The sequence below is a fragment of the Corapipo altera genome, unplaced genomic scaffold, assembly GCF_003945725.1.
Source record: "Corapipo altera isolate COAL_440 unplaced genomic scaffold, ASM394572v1 216, whole genome shotgun sequence".
In the NCBI taxonomy this organism is placed as follows: Eukaryota; Metazoa; Chordata; class Aves; order Passeriformes; family Pipridae; genus Corapipo; species Corapipo altera.
Genome location: NW_020885034.1, coordinates 86,412 through 107,386, shown reverse-complemented (window position 1 = coordinate 107,386; position 20,975 = coordinate 86,412). Strand labels below are relative to the sequence as shown.

Sequence of the window (20,975 nt, the reverse complement as noted above, 5' to 3'; positions counted from 1 at the left end):
AAGGCGGGAGCGGCGGGGGGGGGGCCGGGGGGGACCCGCCGCGACGGGGCAGGTGAGACGGGGGGGCCCCGGGGGCAGGGGGCACCGGGGGGGCCGCCGGGAAACCCCTCCCGCCGCCCCGGCGCTGCCGCTCCTCCTCCCCGCCGCCCGGGCAGCGCGGCCTCCCCGGGGCCTGTCCGTGAGGGGCGGCACCGCCCGGCGGCGGCAGCGCTGAGGCGGCGGTCCCTCCGCCACACCGGGCGGGGGCGGGTTGGCCGCCACAGCCCTGCCCTGCACCGCTCCGGCCCTGCGGCGCTCGGGGCCTGGGCCCTTCCCTGGGCCGAGCCCGCGGGCCCCGCTCGCTCCCCCTCTCCCTGGAGCCGCGGAGATCCCGCCTGGAAGCGCCTGGAGGGTGGGAGGTTCTTGTGCCGCCGGGGAGGTGATTCTTGTTCGCACCCGGTTACCCCCCGGGGGTCACGCGGGGTTGGGTTTTTGGAGCAGGTGCCTCCCCTCCGTGTTGGGCAGGAGCTGGTTCTGGCTGTAGTTTGGTGGTGTTGCAGGTTGGACGTTTATTTCGAACCCCCTCAGCTAACGCTGTGTTGTCAACATTGGCTTCCCTAAAGCGTCTGCAACGGTGCCTTTGGGTTTTCCTGCTGAATTAACTGAAGGGGGATGAACTCAAAACAATCCGTGTTGAATTGGGGGTTCCTGGGACGTTACTGAGGACAGTATGTCAACAGTCTCATAAGGGTCCTGCTGGTGATTTTGGCAGTGACCTGAAGGAATTTTGCAGCTAAAAAACTGAGGAAGTGCATGGGAAGTTCGGGGTGCTGCATGGGAAATGGGGATCCAACACAAGGGGTCTGGTTACTTTGGCACTGGACTTCGGGGAGGCCACATGTGTTTTACCAGAGACAACAAACTATTCTGGAAGAGTCTGTAATGGGGATGGAGAGACAAGGGAGAGAGGAGTGGTATCTGTCCTAGGAAGCAGGAATTTTTGCCTGAGATTATGGATATATTGAATGCAGAAAGCCAGGCTGGAAGTGGGCTTTGGACCCTCACTGTAAAGGAGGAGGAGGAGGAGGAGGAGGAGGAGAGGGAGCATTAGATCAGCTCCAACATTGGTGCAAACACTGCTGCCCCTGGGTTTGGTGCCTGTGTGTGGTTCAGAGCTGGTGGAAAACTGTGCAGAGTTCAGAGATGTTGGGATTAAAGGTGAAAAAAGCTGCCATGTGGTGCTGAGAACTCCATCTGCTTCCTCCAGCGAGAACTTGAGAGGAGATCTGGCCAGTCTGCATGTGGAGGACAGAGGCTGGACACTGGGAATTCAGTCTGGCTGGGGGTGGTACGTGTGCATGCAAACCAAAATGTGTGTTTTTAAGTGATAGAGCTTCAAGCACGAGAACAAACTTCCCAGAGTCAGTGATGACTTTGTGTGGGTCGCCAGCTTTTACATGGAGTCTCCATATTTTCCTTTTTTTAATAAAAGCAGCTGGGCTGGCAGCCCCGGGAGTTCTGGGGTCTGCTCTGCTTGGGGGGTCTGTGAGGTAGCTCTGATGTCTTTCAGGGAGTTTGCTGGAGGATGGATTTCTAAGTCAACTGGGATGAAGACTGGGAAATAAATTGAAAAGTTTCACTTATTGATTTCTAGGAACATCTGAGTTCCCCTTTCCTTTGCTGTGTTTGTAGGAATCTTTCTCTGGCTGTGACAGTTATTTAATGTATCTGAGAGAGCCTGAACAGGGACATTTCCTCAGAGGTATGGTTGCTGTGGGTTTTGTGGCAGGGTCCTTCCAGCCCTTCTGTCTCAAGAACAGCGTCACTTACCTGTCAGGTTGGGCTGTAAGAAGCCAAAAGGAAGGAAAAAAACCCCAAAAATCCAAATCGAGGGAAGCTTTAGGGGTAGATCTTGATTTGGAGGAGGCTGCTCTGCCAGTTTTTATTGTGATCTGGATCTGCCAAATATGCACTGGCCTGCTTTTGTTTTTTGTTTACGTGGGGCTTCTCAAAGTCTCCCTTGTCCCGGCGGGAGCGCAGGGAACGATGTGAGCAGCCCTTCCCTATCCTGGTCCCTGCATCTCACTGAGCTTTGCTCTCCTGGAGGCAGGTACCAGGCCTGCCTGGCTCTTGGCCACCCAGTTTGTGAGGATTGCTCCAGGAATTGGGCCTTCTCCTCTAAGAGACGTGGTTTAGTCTGTGCCCTGTGCCGTTTGAGACGGGGCTATTCCCACTCCTCCTCTCTCTCCTCTGTTTTAGAGGCTGCTGTCAGCTGAGGGAGAGGCTTGTTCTCAATAATACCTTGAGAAGTGAAGAAAAAGGAGGTTAGAAAGAGCTGGGATTGTTTCTGGGGTTGCACTGAGTGTGTGCAGTGGTGTTGGAGATGATTGAGCATTGTTTCACAGCAGAATCCAGCAGTGTCATCTAACCCAGATTATTTCCATCAGGGAGAAATGTTAACAGGAACAGTAAAATCAGTGCTTGCACATCACACTCAATTCCCAGGACAGGCATGTTCCCCCAGGAATTAATAACTACCAAGCAATTAAGAAAGCTCATACCTTTCTTTTCCACCTTCCAAGGCGGCTCCATCCACATGTTCCTGGATTTCCAGCAGGCTCTTAACCTGAGACTCTTACTGCTCTTTGCAGAACTAGATCAGGGCCCTTTTTAGATAATGATGAATGGAGACCAGAGCTATTTAAAAAATTACTTTGCTCTTAGCAAATTAGCGTAACAGATTAATCCCTGCTCGTAATCCCTGGCCCGTTCTCCAGGAGGATGGCAGGAGGAGCGGGGAGGAATTTTGTCTGGTCGCTCCCCGCTGCTGTAATTGCTTCCCTTCTGTTCTTCCCCGGCACTCCCGCAGTTCCCTGAGCTCCCAACAGCCCCAAAGGATAGGATTTCCCCTCGGAGGGATCAGATGATTAGCTTATAAATAGCAAATGCCTGCTCAGGCCCTGCTTTCCAGGGGGGTTGGTTCCTGTCTGGTACAGCCTCATCCGCACCTCGCGGCCCGGAGCCGAACCCAAGGGAATGGGGATGCTTTCCGTGAGGGATGGGGAATTTCTGCATGGAAGGAAACCGAGGTGCTTCAGCTTTGCAGCCAGAGCCTCAGAGGTCGGGATGGGTTGGAAGGCTCTGGCAGCAGCAGTGCACCGTCGTGCTGGGTTTGCTGGAATAGCGCCTGGTTTCTTGCCTGCGCGGGGAAATCGGCTCCTTTCCCTGGGAATGGGAGCTGAAACGAAACTGAGGGGTTGAATCCTGCTTGAAATGAGCCCGTTTTCCTGCCAGAGAGCCTGTGCTGCTGCTGGGGAGCCATTGTCTCAAAGCCTGAGCTCTTTGGGCTGCACCTCACCCCTCTTCCCTTCCCTGCCATCTCTTTCCCTCCAACTTTCCTGCATTTACCTCTGGTCTGGCCGGTCTTGTGCTGCTGAGGGTCTGACACGTGGAGGTTTGGGTCTGTCGGGACTTCCTCGTGCTCAGGGTTGATGTGGAGCCTCCCTTTGCTCTGTCATGCCTGGATTTACCTCGGAGCTGGAGGAGCCCCTTCCCAGGCGGGATGGGGATTGGATTGGGGGAATAGTTTTGCCTGGGATTCGTTCTGCAGCATCGCTCTGCAGCGATCTGCGCGTGGTGGGCTTGGGAGCAGCGTCTGCCGTTCCCAGCAGAGAAAACTTTAGTGGGACAGAGCAACAGCAAAACTGAACAGCACACACAGCACCCTCAGAGCAGCTCTGCAACAGCAGGGACTTCGTTGTCACTTATTATTTTGACCGTGTTGCTCTTTCTCTGTTGAGAAGCCCTGAAATTTCTTCTTCAAAAGGGAAAAGCTCGCCCAGAGCCTATCCCAAGAGAGGAGAGTTGTGTGTCAGTATATTCTGTTTCAACATGTATCAAGTTTCTGGCCTCAGAGGTTTCCTTTTATGTTGTGAGCATTTGTAGGCCCTTTATTCCCTTCAGTCTCTGATGGGAGAGCATTACTGATCTACCTGCCCTCCCGGCTCCTGTTGCTTATCTTCTAGGTGGGGTGTTTGCTCAGCAGGGTGTTTGACACAGCTGATCTCAGTCACTGCCTTCCCAGGAAGGTCCCTGGTCCAACCGTGCACGATGGAGTTTTGCTTTTGCCAACATTTCTTTTCCTGGGGGACAGAAATACCACAGTGTCCCTTGCAAGAGAGTGGGTCTGATCCCACCACGGAGATGGGAAGGATGGTGATGGGGATTGAGGTTTACCTAAACCTTGGGAGTGGGGTTTGCTAGATATGAGGTGGATGGGAATGTTCCGATGGCAAAGCCCAGGTGATATATTGGGTGCCTCTGTCTGAGACTGAACGAGAGCCAAATCTGGTGCCTTTAGCTGAGGTTGCTGACCACTGTCAGCTCCTCCCCACTTTGGAGGAGCCTGTGCTGGCAGCAGGGACCGGGGCAGACACGGGTCCCAACTTATCTGCTCGGGGGCAAAGTCTTCTAGCTGAACTTAAGCCCAGAATTGCAGCGGGGTGTTCTCTGGAGCTCAGCTTTCTGCCATTTCATGCTGCCTGAGCAGCACTGACTGGGCAACACAGTTGTTGTGCCTTTTCCAACCTGACCAGTTCTTCACTGCGAAATGAAATTGTGGAATTGCTCTCTGGCAGAACGTGCTTGAACATGGCACTGCTGGTGAGTGACAGCTTTATGGTAAGGACCCTCAAAGCATTTCTGCTCTGCAGTCAGTTCAATTGCTTAGACCCTGCCAGCCTTTCCCTCATGGTCCCTGGTGGAGCCCAGGACTGCTCCGAGCGAGGGCTGCAGTGTGCATTGTTCCTTCTGGAAGCTTCAGAGGGTTTTGTTGTTTTGTTTTATTCTAGAAACTTGTTGAAGTAGCCAGCTTTCCCCGAGTGGATGAGTGCCTTGTGGCAATGCAGCACGAATCTATTCAGTTGCCTCTGTTGTTCAGACTGTGCTGCCTGGATTCACAATAAATTTTTTTTTTTTTTTTTTTTTTTTTTAATCTTTCAAAATACTCGGCGGAAATCACTTTATTGCAGGAGCATGACTGGCACGTAGCACTCAGGGCCACCAGTGGGACAGAGCCAGGTGGAATCTGTCCCAGTGTCTTAATGGGAACAGGAGGAGCCGCTGTCCCGTTTAGTATCTTGTTTATGAGGCACCTACACCCAGTCTGGGGAACACTTTGCTGAGGGTACCTGGGGAGAGCCTGGCTGCCTGCCCTGGGGTCATGCCCGTGCTTCCTGCAGCGCCTTGGCTGCCAGCACCACCTGGCACCATCGTCACCCAGCGGCCCCTCGTGACCCTGGGTGCTCAGGTGTAGCTTTAGGAGGATGTGAGGAGCCCCGGAATTTTTGCTTCTCACCCCAGTCAGCACCGTTTGGGCTTGTACTCCCTTCTGCTTTCCAGCCACACTGCCCCCCCTTCCTGCTGCCCCTGTGCCAAAGGCACTTCTGCCTTCCTTCCTGGACAGCAGACTGAGTTTTCCGAGGGCTAAAATGTTCTGTTCTTGCTGAAAACTTTGGAGCAAGCCCATGGCATCTGGGCACAGGCCAGAAGGCCTGTGCTGCCCTGGAGGTCAGGCTTGGGGCAGTGGAAATGAGTCTCTTCAGGCACGAGGCTGAAGTCAGATGTGGAGCAGAGCAGCCTGTGTGTGCCAGGGCTGGGACTGGGTGGGGGAAGTTCAGCTGTGGTGTGTTTGGGGGCTTGGTGGGAAGATGCACAGCAAAGTGGGATTTGGTGAGCTCCTCTGGAAGCACCAGAGATTTTATTCAAGATGCTGTTTGCACCACTGAGGGTGCTGTGTCTGCTGTGCATTCCCAGTGACCCGGGGTGTTAAATTTTCAGTTCATCTTTTGGAGTCCTCTTGACAGCTTTCCTATGCCCTTGGGTAGGTCTGGGCCCTTGTCAGCCCCACATTCCCTCTCCAGTGCTCCTCCAGGGTGACTCCAGGGTTTGTCACAGCCTGAGACTTTTATGTCCTCTTGATGTGGGATTTATTTCCTTTGATGCTAAAGTTCAGTGCTGCTTTATATTTTGAAAGGTGAGGTCCTCGTGACTTAGGGAGCTGCTGCTGAGTTCTGGTGTGATGAATGTTTGCCCCTGTGCCTGCTGTGCAGCCAATTCCCTCCAGTCCCAATGGACAGCGGGATGGTTGGGAGCCCTGCAAAGGGATTAACTCTGGCTCCTCTTTCTGGGGTATCAGCTTTTCCTTCTGTGTATTTGGATCCTTTGTGCTCCTAGACAATGTGCCTGCTTCTTCTCAGTCCTCTGCAAATGCCTCTCCCACCTACATGGGGCTGTTCATCACCTGCCTGGAGAGGAAGGGAGGATCTGCTGCTTCTAAAAAGTATTTCTCTGTCAGTATTTCTCTGTCAGGGAGCTTCTGGCTTGTGTTTTTCAGATCCACCCCTTTACAAGAGGTGTCTTCTCTAGGAAAGGAGAGCTCCCAGTGCCCCCTGTTTCTTGCACAGCAGGTGATATCCAGAGGCCACGGGTGTGTGTGCAATCCCAGCCAGAGGATGTGGATATAGCAACAGGGAGTCTGGGCAGTGAGAAATCTCACCTTGTTTGCAGCAAGGAAATCCCTGTCTGGACCTGGTTTCCACGAAGTTCCAGGGGCTCTGCCTGCTGCCCTTTTTCCTTTTGCAGGAAGAGGGAATAACACAGTGTCCAGGAAGAGGGACAAGAGCTGAGATCAGCAGTGGCTCTTCACAAAGCAGTTGTAGCCTGGCTGAGCTGATTGATAACCAGGTGATTGGGAATTTTGGTACTGGTGCCAGCTCTGGCACTGCCAGCCTCGGTTGGTACTACAGCTCACAGGGTACAGTGCCTTTATAAAGTACTTTTATTTCTGGATTTACGAGTTTTATCATCCCCAGGATAACCCAGTGCTGCATATCCTTCCTGCTCCTGCTCCAGCTCCCACACTGCAGCCCTGCTCAGGGCCTTGGTAGCTCTGAACTCGGGCAAGTGAAACTATATTGTGCTCTGAATGTCTGATGTTGATGTGCACTGAGCTTTTGTGTGTGGGTACAGCCGCCCAGGGGAAGAGAAAGTCCCTTGATTTCCAAGGAGAAGTGCTGGTTTGTGCTGTGAAGTCCCCGTTTTCTGGGGGTTTTTGAACCTGTGGTGCATTGTTGTTGTTCCTAAAGGGCACATGATGGCAGGAGTCCAGGAGGTGTTCGTTGGAGGTGCTGTGGTGAGGGAAGGGGTGAGGGAAGAGTCTCCCAGGCGCTGGAGGTCGGCGCAGAAATCCCCGAGGGGATCCAAGAGTGAGTCCCAGACGTTCTCCACGGCTTTGCCACGTTGCACCATCTCCCAGGGCAGTGCCAACTGCTCCTCTGCCCACAGGGGAAACGTCCCCTCCAGCAAAGCTGCTGCTGCTGCAGCTTTGCTCCGTGACAGCTCCGTTTCTGCTCCTCAGCTGCGATCCTTGGAGTGGGCGTCTGCCGTGCCTGGTGAGAACAGAGTGGGATTTGGGGGGCAGCATCTTTGGGGGGTGACCTGGGCACAGCTGGTCTTTGCCATAAACACTCGGTGATGATGTTGACTCTGCTCCTGGGTGATGTTGTGTCCCACAGCCCTTTGGGAGCCTGAGGAACCGTGTTGGAGCTTTGCTGCTTGCTGAAGGTGAGGGATGAGTCTGGTTGCAGAAGGGATAATTAATGGAGCTGCCTCAGGCTGAGATTTGATGGTCTAAGGGAGGAGCAGGGCCTGCAGGGAAACCTCTGCAGGGCTTTGAGATAATAAATGATCAGAACGGAGTGAACAGGCCTGCTGTGGCCTGAAGGATTGGTTGCATCCTTTTCAGTGCCTGTGGCTGACTCACACCCCTGACCATTCCCTCTGGGAGAGATGGTAGCTTCGAGCATCCAAGGTGCTGTGCTCGTTATAGGGCAGCCTGGAGACGGATTGCAGGCAGAGGGAATGGCAGGGAGCCAGCAGGGCTGGATGCACATCCATGGGGGAGTGGATGCCGGGGCTGGGATGTGCTAGCAAACCCTCCCTTGTGTCCCTTGCCCTTCTCAGGCTGGCATGAGGTCATGTCTTACCTACCCTGATCTTTGCTCTTTCCCCTTTCTATAAATTAAAAGTCAATATATTCACAGTCTTCAGGGAGTGCCACCCTTCCCGGTGTGCCAGCAGGGAGATGGATCCCTCTCTGCTGCCTCACGTGTGCATTTCCAAAGGAAAAGAGGTGGCCAAGCACCTCTGGATGCTGGATAAGATGATCCTAGACAGAGCCTGTTTTGTTCAGCAAGGAGAGCGAAGGGAGATTATTTTTTTAATATGAGACTCTCGAATGCAGGGGTTCTGTGCAGATCTGGCTCATTAGGAAACTGTGCAGAGCTTTCGTTGCTGCTGCTTAATGAGGCAAAAGAGGAAGTAAAAGTGGGTTTGTGCTGTAAAGTGGACTCACAGTTTTGTTTTATAATAAACCACAGACTTGGTGAAAAGTGACCCCCTCCACCTCCCTTTCTCCTACTGCCATCGTTCCTTCTTCAATAGGTGTTTTTACTAGAGGAATTCCCAGAAGTATGACAGGAACCGTTCTTCCTGTGAGCTTGTCTTTTATTGAAATGCAAGAGGAAGTTCCTTAGACTTCTCCAAAAAGGTTCAATAGGTCTGTAGAAGAGGAAGTCACATTTTCAGCGTGTTTTACCCATGACGAAGCAGCCAAAACCGAAGCCGGAACGAGCAGCCAGTTCCTCTGCTGGAATTCCCTGGGGAGCAGCAGCCCAGCGGGTGGGATCCCACTGCCCTCGTGCTGCTGCTCCTGCTTCCTCCCACCCCCCAAAATCCCACAGCAAAGGGTTGATACTGGAGCCATAGGAGCTGGGAAGTGGGAAGGTGCCTCACTGGGTGCTGTGATTCCAGCTTTCCACTCGGCCTGTTCTGTGGTGCTGGAGCTCGGGGTGTGACCTGTGTGGCAGGGTGTGAGCTGGAGTGGATACACAGCACTGGGGAAAACCTGGATTTGGCTGGGACTGCTGCTGGTTTCAGCAGCCATGGGGTTCCACCTGTGCCAGTCAGTGATGCACTGACGGGAGGAAGGGAACTGCCTCCTATTTGGGCACAGACGATAAAAATCCCATTGCTTCCTGAGATTTATCTTAAGCAGAGCCAGTCTGATGCGTTTCAGTTTTCTCCTAAACCTTTTAGAGGCAGGAATTTGATCCCTAATGAGTGTTCTTCCCTTTGATAACCGTAATAAATCCCAGGCTCTGTTCCTGGCCTTGATAAAACCTCGTGTGAATTGCAGCAGATGAGTATAAATCCTCAGGCTCCTTTCAGTGCCGAGCCCGGCATGTGGCCGCCTTCATCCCCCGTGCTGGTGGAAGCTGGCAGCAGGAAGGGACAGAGTGTGTGAATGTGAGCAGCTCTTGCTGCTAGATAAGCTGGGGACTTGCTATATATATATCCAATTGCCTTCCCTTCCCTTGGATCGATTGGCTGGGGATTTCCCTTTCTCAGAGTGCCTTTGGAGCGGCCGGCGTGGCCAGAGCCGTTTTTAGCAGCAGTTAAGCTCGTGGTGGAGAGCAGGGATGGGAGCACTTAAGCTCAGCTGAAGTTGCTGACCTGCCCACATCCTTTGAGGTGAGGTTATTAATGAAAGCAGGTCAGTGTGCAAGGCAGTCCCTCCGTGGGATTTTCCACTGCCGAAGTACAAAGCATTTTTGCAGGCTCCAGATACCTGGAAATTAAAGACCAGGGGACCTACTTCAACCTTCTTAAACCAATTTGGGTGAAGCAGAATTGTTCAAGGCCAGGTGAGGTATTGCTTGGTTTTGGGAGGGATACCACCCCCAGAAAAGTCTCATGAAGGGCAAGTTTCCAAGTTCATTGCCTGGTTGGGAAGAGGAGCAGTGGCAACACAAGCCCTCAGAAGGCTTCTCTCCACAGTGCCAGAAGGATGGAGGGTGTCCAGGCTGTCAACATAACAAACCATCTGGAGGTGCTGCCCACAGACCCAGGGTTTCCATGAGAGCCAACCATGCTCAGGTTGGATATGTAATCCCAAGTGAGTTCTTAACTTATTAGTAACAGCTCTCAAGTGTTTCACTCTCCTCTTGTGGTCTTCTGTATCTTCATGGTAGAAACCTGAGCAGGGGCCCGTTGCTCTGTTTTAGAGGTTCTTCCTGGGGAAGGGGGACATGGGAAATTCATTTGATGATGGCACAATTATGGCAAGTTTTGGAGAGAAGCTGGGTTTCCACCAGGAGTGTTCAGCAGAGATGTGTGTTCCCGGCCACATTGCAAGGGTTGGACGTCGCTGTCAGCACTGCAGATCCTGGTGCAGGATCCACCTCCTTAGGGCAGCTGGTTGTGGGGAGGCTGCTGGGGAAACTGGGCTTGGTTTGGGTGAGCCAAGAGAAGAAATCCCGATGCTTTGCTGTCCTCCCAAACCTGCTGTGGTTTCAGTCGTGGCTTTTGCACGTAGGTGTTTATGTGTGTTACTAAAAAATGCTTCCTTTTATTCCCACAGAAGAAAACTGTTCTTGGAGAAAAAAGGCTCTCCTAGAAATTTTACCTGTTAATGAAGGCACGTGGGCTCTGGCCTGGAGTTCTGGCCAGCAGCACGTGATTCCAGAGTCCAGGAGCTGGAATTGCAGCTGTCCCAGGGCTGTGAACCCCAGTGCTGTTACAGGACCATTACAGGGCGTGTGATCACCTGGAATAACAGCAGTATTTTTTTCTTTCAGACACTGTTCCTACTGCCTGTTGTTTGTCCCAGTGGGGATCCAGATCCTTGCAGGCAGGTACCAGTTTGGATGCCAGAGGTGTCCAGCTGCCTTTACCAAGGGCTAGAGTTCCCCCATCCATCCTGTCCTCTGGCTGCAGGCAGATGCCTCAGGAACCCTAGGAGTCCTAAAATAATACCAGATGGGTCTGTTTATGCACCTGTATAAAAGAATAATAGTTATATTTATAAAAACAGCAGGGCTGAAGTTGTGTTGCTGCTGTTTGGTTGAAATTGTTTTAAAATACCCACATGTTGAGTGCAAGGATGTTGCAGGTGGATGCTCTGAGCTCAGCTGGGAAAAGCTGTTGTGGGGTGGAGAGGGGGAGAGATTTCAGAGCCTTCTGGTGCATTTGGGTCACATATTTCATGTTTTTCTGCAGTCACAAAGATTGCTTTTCAAAGAAAACCACGGCTGTCAGAGACTCCCCAAGCTGACGGGAATTAAAAGGTGAATTCTCCTCATGCATAAGGAGATCTGAGTGTTTGCACAGAGAGCAGTTTAGACAGTACTTTTCCAGCCTGGAGACTTGGGATGTGACCTCAGTAGTGCAGGCACCATTTCCTTGAAGCTGTTGCTGCTTCCTTCCTGAGACTGAGTTCAGATCAGTGCACGGTGAGGAGAGAGGCACTGCCAGGGCAGGGTGAGGGGGAGCCCAGCACCCACACGTCCCTCCCTCCCCGGCTGCAGGACCCCCAGGAGCAGGCAGGAGCCTGGATTGCAGCTGGGATGGGTCCATCTGCACTGCTTTGGGTAGGGACCAGGCAATTGTTTGTACTTGAATAAAGGCTTAATTGTGACTTGAAATGTCCCAACTGCTTTTTAAAAGAAAAGCAAACAAAGCTTGGAGAACAACGGGCTGGAGTTACAGAGGACTTGGGAAATGTTTGCCAAAGCTGTGCTTCCTGTCTCTGTCAAGTGTGATGGTTATGGAGTTCAGCTTGGAGCCTTAGCTTTGAATCCCTTCCCTGCCAGCTTGAGATGAAAGGCCTGGAGGGCAGGGATGGCACGGGGGCAGCGGGGGCTCTCTCGGTCCGTGGCTCCTCCATGTGCCCTCGTTGGAATGAATGAGGGGTCTGTCCTGCTCTCTGCTGGTGCCTCGGGCTTCTCCCTGGCTGGGATGGGAAATGAATCAGCACGGCCATGGCAGAGCCTCTGCCAGTCCCTGTTCCCTACCAGCTCCTTGGGAAGACGAAGGAGGAGGCAGAGGCTGCCCTGGCAAGGGAGCATCCCCTGTGTGCTGCTGCCACCTGGTGCCACCGGCTGCCCCGGCCCCGGGGCTGTGTCACAGCCTTGGGAAGGGAAGGGAGGTGATCCCGCTCGTGCTCCTGGCTCTGTTTCCTTTGCAGTCGCTGCTTTCCCCTTGAAACTGGGATTTCACTGTCATTAATGTAAAGAGTGGAGTCAGCTGGCAGGCAGGCAGGCTGCTGGAATTAATTATGCTTAAAGCCATTGCAGAGATGGATGGCAGTGCTCATTAAGGGTCTGGCAAAGCATTCTCTTCCCTCATTATCCTGTACACCTTGATGGCATCTGGGTGGCACTGCTGGACCCTCCGAGCTGGGGTCTGTCAATCTGCCCATGTGCCACCACCTCGTAGAATCACAGAATGCCTGGCTTGGAAGGGACCTTGGAGATCATCTTGTTCCATCTTGCACGTGGTATAAACTGTTTTCTGGCTCCTCTGTGTATCCATCTCTCCTGACTCCTGGCTGAGCGAGAGGTGGCAGAGGAAAGGGTGGGACAGACAAAATGCTGCTGGGGATGTGGTCCTGCAGCTTGGGTGCACCAGAAGGATCTCCCCCTCCCCTGTTTCTTCACTCTTCTGCAAAACAAGTTGTTATTAGACCACTGATGGTGTCTCCAGGCTCAGCTGTCCCCTGACACAGAGGTGACTGGCAGGTCTTTGCTCCAGGTGCATCCTTGGCCCAGCCTATCGAGTTTGGCATTTTTTGAATTCTGGTGGTATTTTCCTCCCCCGAGCTCTGATCTTGTTTGCCCATTTCCCCCTCCAGCTCCCTCCACACCCTCTTCTACATTCCTGCATCCTTCCTTCCAAGGCTTTTTATTCCACCCCCAGCAGTCCTCACTTCTACACCGTTCACTGGCATGACCCCAAACCTGTCTGTACCCCAGTGCTGCTCCTGCCCCGGGGTCCTTACCCCAGTTCAGCTCCTGGTTCACCCCAGTTGCCAGGACACTCTGCTCCTTTCCCTGCACCAGGCACATGTTCTCTGGCTTGTCCTCTCACCTCTGGTCCTGTGCTGTCTGTTCTTCCCTGTGACACTACTCCCCTTCCCCCCTATTCTTAATTTCTCCCCTGCCTCTGAATCCCCCCCCATGCTGTGTAGTTTCTCCCCTGTTCAAGGCAGAGCTCCCCTCTGCTCCACTCACCCCCTGGGCCTGACATTTTTTCCCCATTTCCATGGTGAGTCCCTTGAATGTAGCCCATTCAGAGTGAAGTCCTTCATCTCCTCAGCCTGGAACTGCTGCTGCAAAAACCTTGAGCTTGGCAAAATCTCCACATCATTCTCACCCCCCTTGGCCATTTGGGTGGTTTGACTCCGTGGCAGCTGTGCTCCTGAAATCCTGGACTTGCTCTGCCCATTCTCTCCCTTGCTCTGCCGTTCCTTCAGCCTTTCCTTAGGGATTTGCTCTCCCAAGGGAGCTCTACTTTCCATCCTGCTGTTGCTCTGTGTAACCTTATCCTCACACACACATCCCCCTGCCCTCCTCTGCTTGTTTGTGTCCCCCCTTGATCCCTGGCTCAGTCACGGGCCTGGATACTCTGTCCCTATATTCCCTGTGTCACTCCATAACCAATACCAACCTCCAACATCCTCTTGCTCTGGGAATGGGCACGAGGACCAGCACAGCCACCTCTGGATGTGTTTTTGAGGGCCCTTCTCCCATAGGATGGTGCTGTGCAGTCAGGAGCATTCCTGGCTACTCCAGTCCTGCAAATTGCTGCTTAATGTGTCCTGGTCTGAGCTCTTGGGAACAGTCCCATGTTTGAAACCTAGATGTTCCCCCTTGGAATGCAGGTGGAGCCTAATCAGCCTTCAAAGAGGTCTTGGTTGTTTTTAAATAGGAAGAAAACCCCCACTTCCAGGGCATTTTAATCGTGGCCTGGCTCTTTGGTTGGACGGCCAGGAAGGGTTTGCAAGCCATGACCTTTTCCTGGTGGCTGTGGGTGAGCCAAGGTGGAATGTGGTTGGCTCTGTGCCATGGGCTGAGCGAGGTGACACCCATGTCCTGCTCCCTGTTGGCCTGACAATGTCTCCCAGCACCCAGGATGGGTCATGCAGGTGCAGCTCTGCAGTGCCATGGCAGGTACCCCCCTCCCCTGGGACAACTCCTCTTACCCTTCCCACATCTCCCAGGTGGGATAACTTTGGATGTGGGACTCTGTGATCCCGAGCCACTGATCTCCTTGGGAAGAGCAGCTGGAGGTGTGGGATGTGCTGAGGGCACCACGGGCAGCTCTGCTTGCCCAGAACCCTGTGGAGGGGATTTGTGTTTTCAGACCTGGACTAAAATCTAACTTTAATCCATTTTAAGTACTCCAAGCAGCAACAAGCACAACTTTTTCCATAAGTTTGATGGAATTTATTCCATTCTGAAACTTCATCTAGCAGTAATTGGATTGAGAGCTATACTTGTCAGAGTTGCCCAGAGCTGATATTTTGCATAAACACTTCAGCATATTGAAGGATTTTCTTTAATTATTATATTTGGTTTTTAAGCTGCATATCCAAGCTGTTTTTATTTTGGATTACTAGATGGGATTGGTGTTCCTGCTCCAAACATGCTGACTGAGCTCTGGCCACCCAGAGTCAGCTGTAGCTGTGGTCCCAGCAGTGCTGGGGACAGAAGTGCCACCAGTCCATCCCCTCTGCCACCACTACTGTCATATATTATTGCAGCAGACTTTTTGCCTGTCCCTGTATGAGCAGCTCATGTGGAGGTGTCTGTGGGGTCCTCTAATCTTCAATTCCAGCAGCCCTTCATCCATGGGTAATTCTGCATCTTGGAATTCATCCCTTGCCCCTGGTTAGACCCATAAATTATGATCCCTTCCAGAGCAATCTGAATACTTTGGCAACTTGTCACCATCATCTGGTACTGCTGTGACATTCCTGAGCTCTGGTAGCCTCATCCTTTCTTTTTAGTAGTTATTCAGCAGTAAAAGAGATTTGTTGTTGAAGAGCAGCTGGTCATGGCCTTCATTAGAAACAACCCTCAGAACTGTAATTTTGTTTAAAATAACAAAGACCATCCCATACAATCTGCTTTGCATGTAACTGTGGGGTCTGACAATTATATTTTTGGCCTCTAATTAGTCGAGAGGCTTGAGATGACTGTTTCTCTTTCATTTGGGATCACAATAAGGTTAAAAGGGTTCCTGGTTTTTGATTTTTTTACTAACATCCCCTGTTCACTATTGGACTTATTTTTTCCCCTTTAAGTGTGCCAGGACTAACTCTACGATTTTAGCTGAAATTAAAGCAAAACTCTCTGCCTGGGGCAGGAGCTGAGCACAGAGAGCTTCGCTCCAACTGCAAACAATTGCTGCACTTTTATGAGCAATTAAAACCGAGTTTCCCAGCGGGAAGTGAGGAGCTGCCAGGGGCCACCCACCTCGCCCGGGGCACCCACGACACCCCAGGGAATGGCTGGAGCTGTGTCAGGGCAGGCTCAGGTTGGATCTCAGCCAAAGGTTCTTCCCCCAGAGGCTGGTTGGGCACTGCCCAGGCTCCCCAGGGCAGTGGGCACAGCCCCAAGGCTGCCAGAGCTCAGGGAGGGTTTGGCTGATCCTCTGGGGCACAGGGGGTGACTCTTGGGGCTGGGCCTGTGCAGGGCTGAGGGTTGGACTGATGATCCTTGGGGGTCCCTCCCAACTCAGCACATTCCATGATTCTGTGACACCTCTCTGGCTGCACTGACCAGGCTGGAAAGCTGTAACTGCCTTTCCCACCTTTCCAAAGGTCTATGTGTGTGTCTGAAATCCCCCTGTGTGTGATGGGCATCCCCCCTCCCTCCCCCAGGACCTCTGCTCCCCATGGTGTGCTGGCAGGGAGTGCCACTGTTGTTCCATGTTCCCAGGTGTGCTGGAGGTGTGGCTTTAAGCTTTTCTCAAAGACTCCTGTAAATCCACAGCTGTGGACTTTTGTGGCATCTCCATGAGATGTGGAGAGGCAGAGAGAGAGGAAACAATTCTCCTGGGTTTTGGATTCTCCCGGTTTTTGGCAGCCCGGTTGTTTGCGTGGAGAGCTGGGATTTCCAGTGCACGTATGGTTTCTGTCCCACCTTGGCTTGGATTGCAGTTGAAGGGAGACCTGGGGGTTTGAGTCCAGAGCTGCAGTTTTTAGGAAAGGACAGTCACTGGTGTGTGTGACAGTCTGGCCAGGGCCAAGGCTGAGGATCCTGGAGGAGGACGGGGCCAGCGCTGCAGGCAGAGCTCTGTCCTGGCCAGGCTGTTCCAGCATCTGCAGTGAACTGGGACAGAGGTTTCCAGACCCTGCTCTGGTCCCTGCCGCTCACCAGGAGGGGCAAAGATCCCTGGAGGCCACAGTGTGGTTGTGTAAGGAAGTGTGGTGTGAGTCACATGGGCAGGAGGTTGTGGAGGGAGCAAATTAAGGGTTTTACAAGTGTTCTCACCTCTGACAGGGCATCATTATCAGAGGGTTTGGCTCTGGGACTGAGAGTTCCGGGGAAGTTACGAGCTGTAAAAGTGCTCGAGTGAAGTGAGTTATGTTCTCTACTTCCCCCAGCCTGGGTGTGTCAGGTGGCATCAGCCCCCTGGCCCCACCAGCACCATCCTGTGACCCTCCAGCGAGCCATGGGGAGGGCAGTGGGCTCTTGGCCTGGCTGTGGGGGCACAGCAGCACAACAGTGTGAGGGTTTGGGGTTTGGGCTGACTTGGGGGTGATGGTTGATAAAAAACTCCACATGAGCTGGCAGCGTTCACTGGCAGCCCAGAAACCCCTGTGCCCTGGGCTGCGTGGGCAGCAGGTGAGGGAGGATTCTGCCCCTTTCTGGTGAGAGCCCACCTAGAATACCCTGTACAGTTCTGGTGCCCCCAATATAAGAAGCACGTGGAACTGTTGGAGCAAGTCCAGAGGAGGCCACTGAGTTGACAAGGGGACTGGAGCACCTCCCCTTTGGAGACAGGCTGGGAGAGTTGGGGCTGTTCAGCCTGGAGAAGAGAAGGTTGTGTGGAGACCTCACAGCTCCTTCCAGGATCTGAAAGGGGCTACAAGAAAGCCAGAGAGGGACTCTGCCTCAGGAACTGGAGGGACAGGACAAGGGGGAATGGCTTCCCCCTGCCAGAGGGCAGGGTTAGGTGGGATATTGGGAAGAAATTCTCCCATGTGAGGGTGGTGAGGCCCTGGCACAGGTTGCCCAGAGGAGCTGTGGCTGCCCCATCCCTGGAAGTGTCCCAGGCCAGGTTGGACGGGGCTTGGAGCAGCCTGGGCTGGTGGAAGGTGTCCCTGTCTGTGACAGTGGGGGTTGGAATGAGATGATCCTTAAGGTCCCTTCCAACCCAAAGCATTCTGTGACTGTGTGATTCCATCTGTGTGTGAAAGGGCATCGTTCTCTCTTACCTTCTCTCCGGTTCCATCCTTTCTGTCTTGGCTTTCCCTGTCTCTGGTCTCATTTAATTCCACAGCATCAGCCTCCACCTTGGCACAGCAGGTGCCACCCCCAGCCCATCCCCTGTCACCGAGATTTTAAGGGGAGCTTCTGACCTGGATTTTGGGGGAATCCAACCTCTTTGCATGGGAAACAGACCCTTGAGCAGCTGCCAAACTTGACTTGCACAGGAGAGGTGGTGGGTGCCAGCCCAGAGAGGTGCTGGACAGCAGTGCTGGGTGCTTTGGGCAGCTGCCACCTCCTTCCCGAGGGCTGGAGAGCCTTTGGCTGGAAGCCACAGTGGCAGAGCCAGCAGCCAGCAGGACACAACAGCCTTTGGAAGGAGGAGTCCTGAAACAGGGGGCTGCATTTGGGATGCCAGCACAGGAACATGTGGAAGAGCACAAGTGCAGGAGCAAAGCCTGGGCCAGGTGTAACTCGGGTAATGTTGGAGGTCCTCGGTGCTACAAGCAGCACTTGGGGTTTTGTGGTATCTCCTGGTTTTCTTCACCCCATGGATCCTCAGGAGCCCCTTCAGCTCCGTCCCTGCTCCGACAGGAGGAGGAAGCCCTTGGGGATGGAAGAGTGACAGCATTCCTGCGGGGCTGAGCTCATGCAGAGTCCCCTGCCATGAATTGCCTTTTTCTTGGGCAACTGTGGCTTTCCAGAGGAGCTGGGGGATGGGAGCCAGGAGGAACTTCCTCACACATGACACAGCCAAAGAGTTTCGGTTTCTGGCCATTACCAACTTCTCCTCTGAGGAAGGAACTGAGAACCTGAGGTGGCCATGAGTAATGATTGGATAAATCCGCACCTGCTCTGCAGGAACAGTCCCCGTGTGTCATTCGGTGTTAATAATTCAGATATCTTCAGATTTCTGGAAAAAAAGCATATTTAACATTTTACTTCCCTTGCTAATTGTGCTTCTCACCTCACTTGTAAGTCACCTGCTGGCAGTGACTCTCCCAGTGGTGTGGTGGCTGCTGCTCGTTCCTCTGTGAAGTCTTGAGATGTGAGATCATTTCTAACGAGTGGAAAAAAGGCTTTTATGGTTGAAAAGAGCCAGGCTGATCTGGGTTTGAAGGGTGATATTGCAGTATTTGGCTTTTTTTTTTTTTTCTAGGAAGTTTGATTCCCATTGTGGGGGTTTTTTTTCATAGTTTCCTGAAACTTGGTGATCTGCTTTTAAATGTAAGGTAATATCATGGCATGGTTTGGGTTGGAGGGACCTTAAAGACCCTTCTGCCATGGAGAGGGACACCTTCTACCAGACCAGGTTGCTCCAAGTCCTGTCCAAACTGGCCTTGGACACTTCCAGGGGCAGCCACAGCTTCTCTGGGCAACCTGGGCCAGGGCCTCCCCACCCTCACAGCCAACAATTCCTTCCCAATATCCCATCTATCCCTGCCCTCTGGCAGTGGGAAGCCATTGCCCCTTGTCCTGTCCCTCCATCCCTTGTCCCAAGTCCCTCTCCAGCTCTCCTGGAGCCCCTTTAGGCCCTGCAAGGGGCTCTAAGTTATCCCAGGGGCCTTCTCTTCTCCAGGTGAATCCCCCCAGCTCTCCCAGCCTGGCTCCAGAGCAGAGGGGCTCCAGCACTTGGGACATCTCCATGGACCTATAAAGATAATCAAATATATCAATATATTGCATATGTTTTGAGTCCTTTCTGACCTCCCATTCCTTTCTGCTGTCCTTTCCTGTCCAGTGCATGGCAGGTTGTGAGCAATGAGCAGAAAGGCCAAGGATAATGATTCCAACCTCAAGCAGGGCAGGAGCTCCTTCCCACAGGGCTCCCGGTGAGAGTCACGTTCCAGCCCTGAGTCCTTGATTCAGCTTGGTCTCGTGGGGTGGAGGTGTCAAACCTCACCTTATTGTGGGCTGGGAAGGAAATTCCTGAGTAAGGGAAAGCCTTGGGCAGGTATTCAGAAGCTCTTCTGTAGTTGACACAATTCCTCAGTGGTGGAAGGAGGGGGATGCTCAGCCTGGGGTGTGCTGTGTGGGAGGTTTAGACGCTCCCCAGTTGCAGATTTGTTGGCATTTGTATTTCATCTGAGGAGGAGAGAGGTTAAAATTAATGGTGGCAAAAATCACCTAAGTCCTTGAGTGTTCTTGAAGCTTTGGTGTGCAAAAATCAGGTTTGGTTGGGGAGCTCTGAGCCTTCCTCAGGCTGCACCTGAATACTGAACACTCCTGCTTAAACCATTGTACTTAAAGAACATTGGGACACATGTGCAGAATTACAGAATCCCAGAATGGTTTCGGTTGGAAAGGACCTTAAAGCTCATCTCATTCCACCCCCTGCCATGGGCAGGGTCACCTTCCACTAGCCCAGGTTGCTCCAAGCCCCGTCCAGCCTGGCCCCTGAGTGGGGCTGGAAGAGCAGAGCTGAGGCACAGTGAGAGAGATGTTGGTGATCAAATGATCCCATATGGGAGAGAGCTTCCTCAGTGGAGCTCCCAGGATCACCCATGGGACTGTCTGATCTTATTGGAAAGGATTTTCTTGGAGCAGGACCTTGCTTAAGTCTTGCTGCTTGGCTTTTCCCCTCCCAGAAATGCCTCCTGTGACCTGTGAGCGGGGGCAAAGCTGACAGAAGGGGCTGCTGGTTTTTCATGGCACTGGCAGGACTGGATTTTAGAGGTGATTTCCTCCCAAGTCCACAGCAATCTTCTCAAAAGTTCTTTAGGAAGGATCCTCTCCAGGTCCTTGAACCACAATGGCCAAGCCTGTCTTCCTTCAGCTCCCTCCCATGCTCCCGAGGTGTGGGTTTTGTACCTGTGATGGGTGATGAGTCCTGTGTGCTGTGTTAGTGGCTGTCCTGAAGGATTTGGTGTGTCCCCTGTGATACTGAATCTGATTTCCAGCAGCTCTTGGAAAGGGCATGAACTGAAGGACAGCAGGGATAGGTACGAGGCACTGGCCATGGGGGAATCTTCATTTTTTCCCCTCTATGTTCATACTGGAGTACCATTCCTGTAAACTAAACTTCTGGACTAGTTTCCTTTCTAAACTCAATTCCTGTAAACTCAGCTTCTGCTCTGGGTTGTCTCCTCTTTGCTGCAGGTGAGACTTGTGGAGGAACAAGAAGAGACTGAGCTGTGATTGAACCAGGAGAGGTTGGACGGTGTCTGAGGATGGTGAGTCCATATCCTATTTCCTCTCTAAAGAAAGACACTGAGGGGCTGGAGCATGTCCAGGGAAGGGAACGGAGCTGGGGAAGGGGCTGGAGCAGCAGGAGCAGCTGAGGGAGCTGGGGGGGCTCAGCCTGGAGAAAAGGAGGCTCAGGGGGGACCTTCTGGCTCTGCAACCCCCTGACAGGAGGGGGGAGCTGGGGGGGGTCGGGCTCTGCTCCCAGGGAACAAGTGATGGGATGAGAGGGAACGGCCTCAAACTGTGCCAGGGGAGGGTCAGGTTGGACATCAGGGAAATTTTCTTCACAGAAAGTGTGGTCAGGCCCTGGCCCAGCTGCCCAGGGCAGTGGGGGAGTCCCCATCCCTGGAGGGGTTTAACAGACGTGGATGTGGCACCTGGGGACACGGGTTAGTGGTGGCCTTGGCAATTGGACTGGATGATCTTGGAGGGCTTTTTCAACCTGAATGATTCCATGATTCCAGTCTGCCTCTG

The 20,975-nt window shown here is 53.0% G+C and overlaps 2 protein-coding genes across 4 annotated transcripts in view; both read left to right on the top strand.

The window, feature by feature from the left end:
* Window positions 1-13,690, top strand: part of LOC113959325 (claudin-3-like) — a 24,576-nt gene extending 10,886 nt beyond the window's left edge. Inside the window, exons 2-4 of the mRNA XM_027668262.1 lie at window positions 2,726-2,733; window positions 12,852-12,938; window positions 13,631-13,690. Coding sequence (XP_027524063.1) covers window positions 2,726-2,733; window positions 12,852-12,938; window positions 13,631-13,690 — 155 coding nt within the window. The remainder of the gene's footprint in view (window positions 1-2,725; window positions 2,734-12,851; window positions 12,939-13,630) is intronic.
* Window positions 2-20,975, top strand: part of MTMR4 (myotubularin related protein 4) — a 57,491-nt gene continuing 36,517 nt past the window's right edge. Inside the window, exons 1-2 of one of the 3 annotated variants that reach the window (XM_027668249.1) lie at window positions 2-52; window positions 20,415-20,488. In XM_027668249.1, coding sequence (XP_027524050.1) covers window positions 20,486-20,488 — 3 coding nt within the window. In that variant the 5' untranslated portion in view covers window positions 2-52; window positions 20,415-20,485. Of the gene's footprint in view, window positions 53-611; window positions 1,328-4,471; window positions 4,642-20,414; window positions 20,489-20,975 lie in introns of those variants that run through there. The other 2 variants (XM_027668252.1, XM_027668250.1) reach the window with 2 other exon arrangements.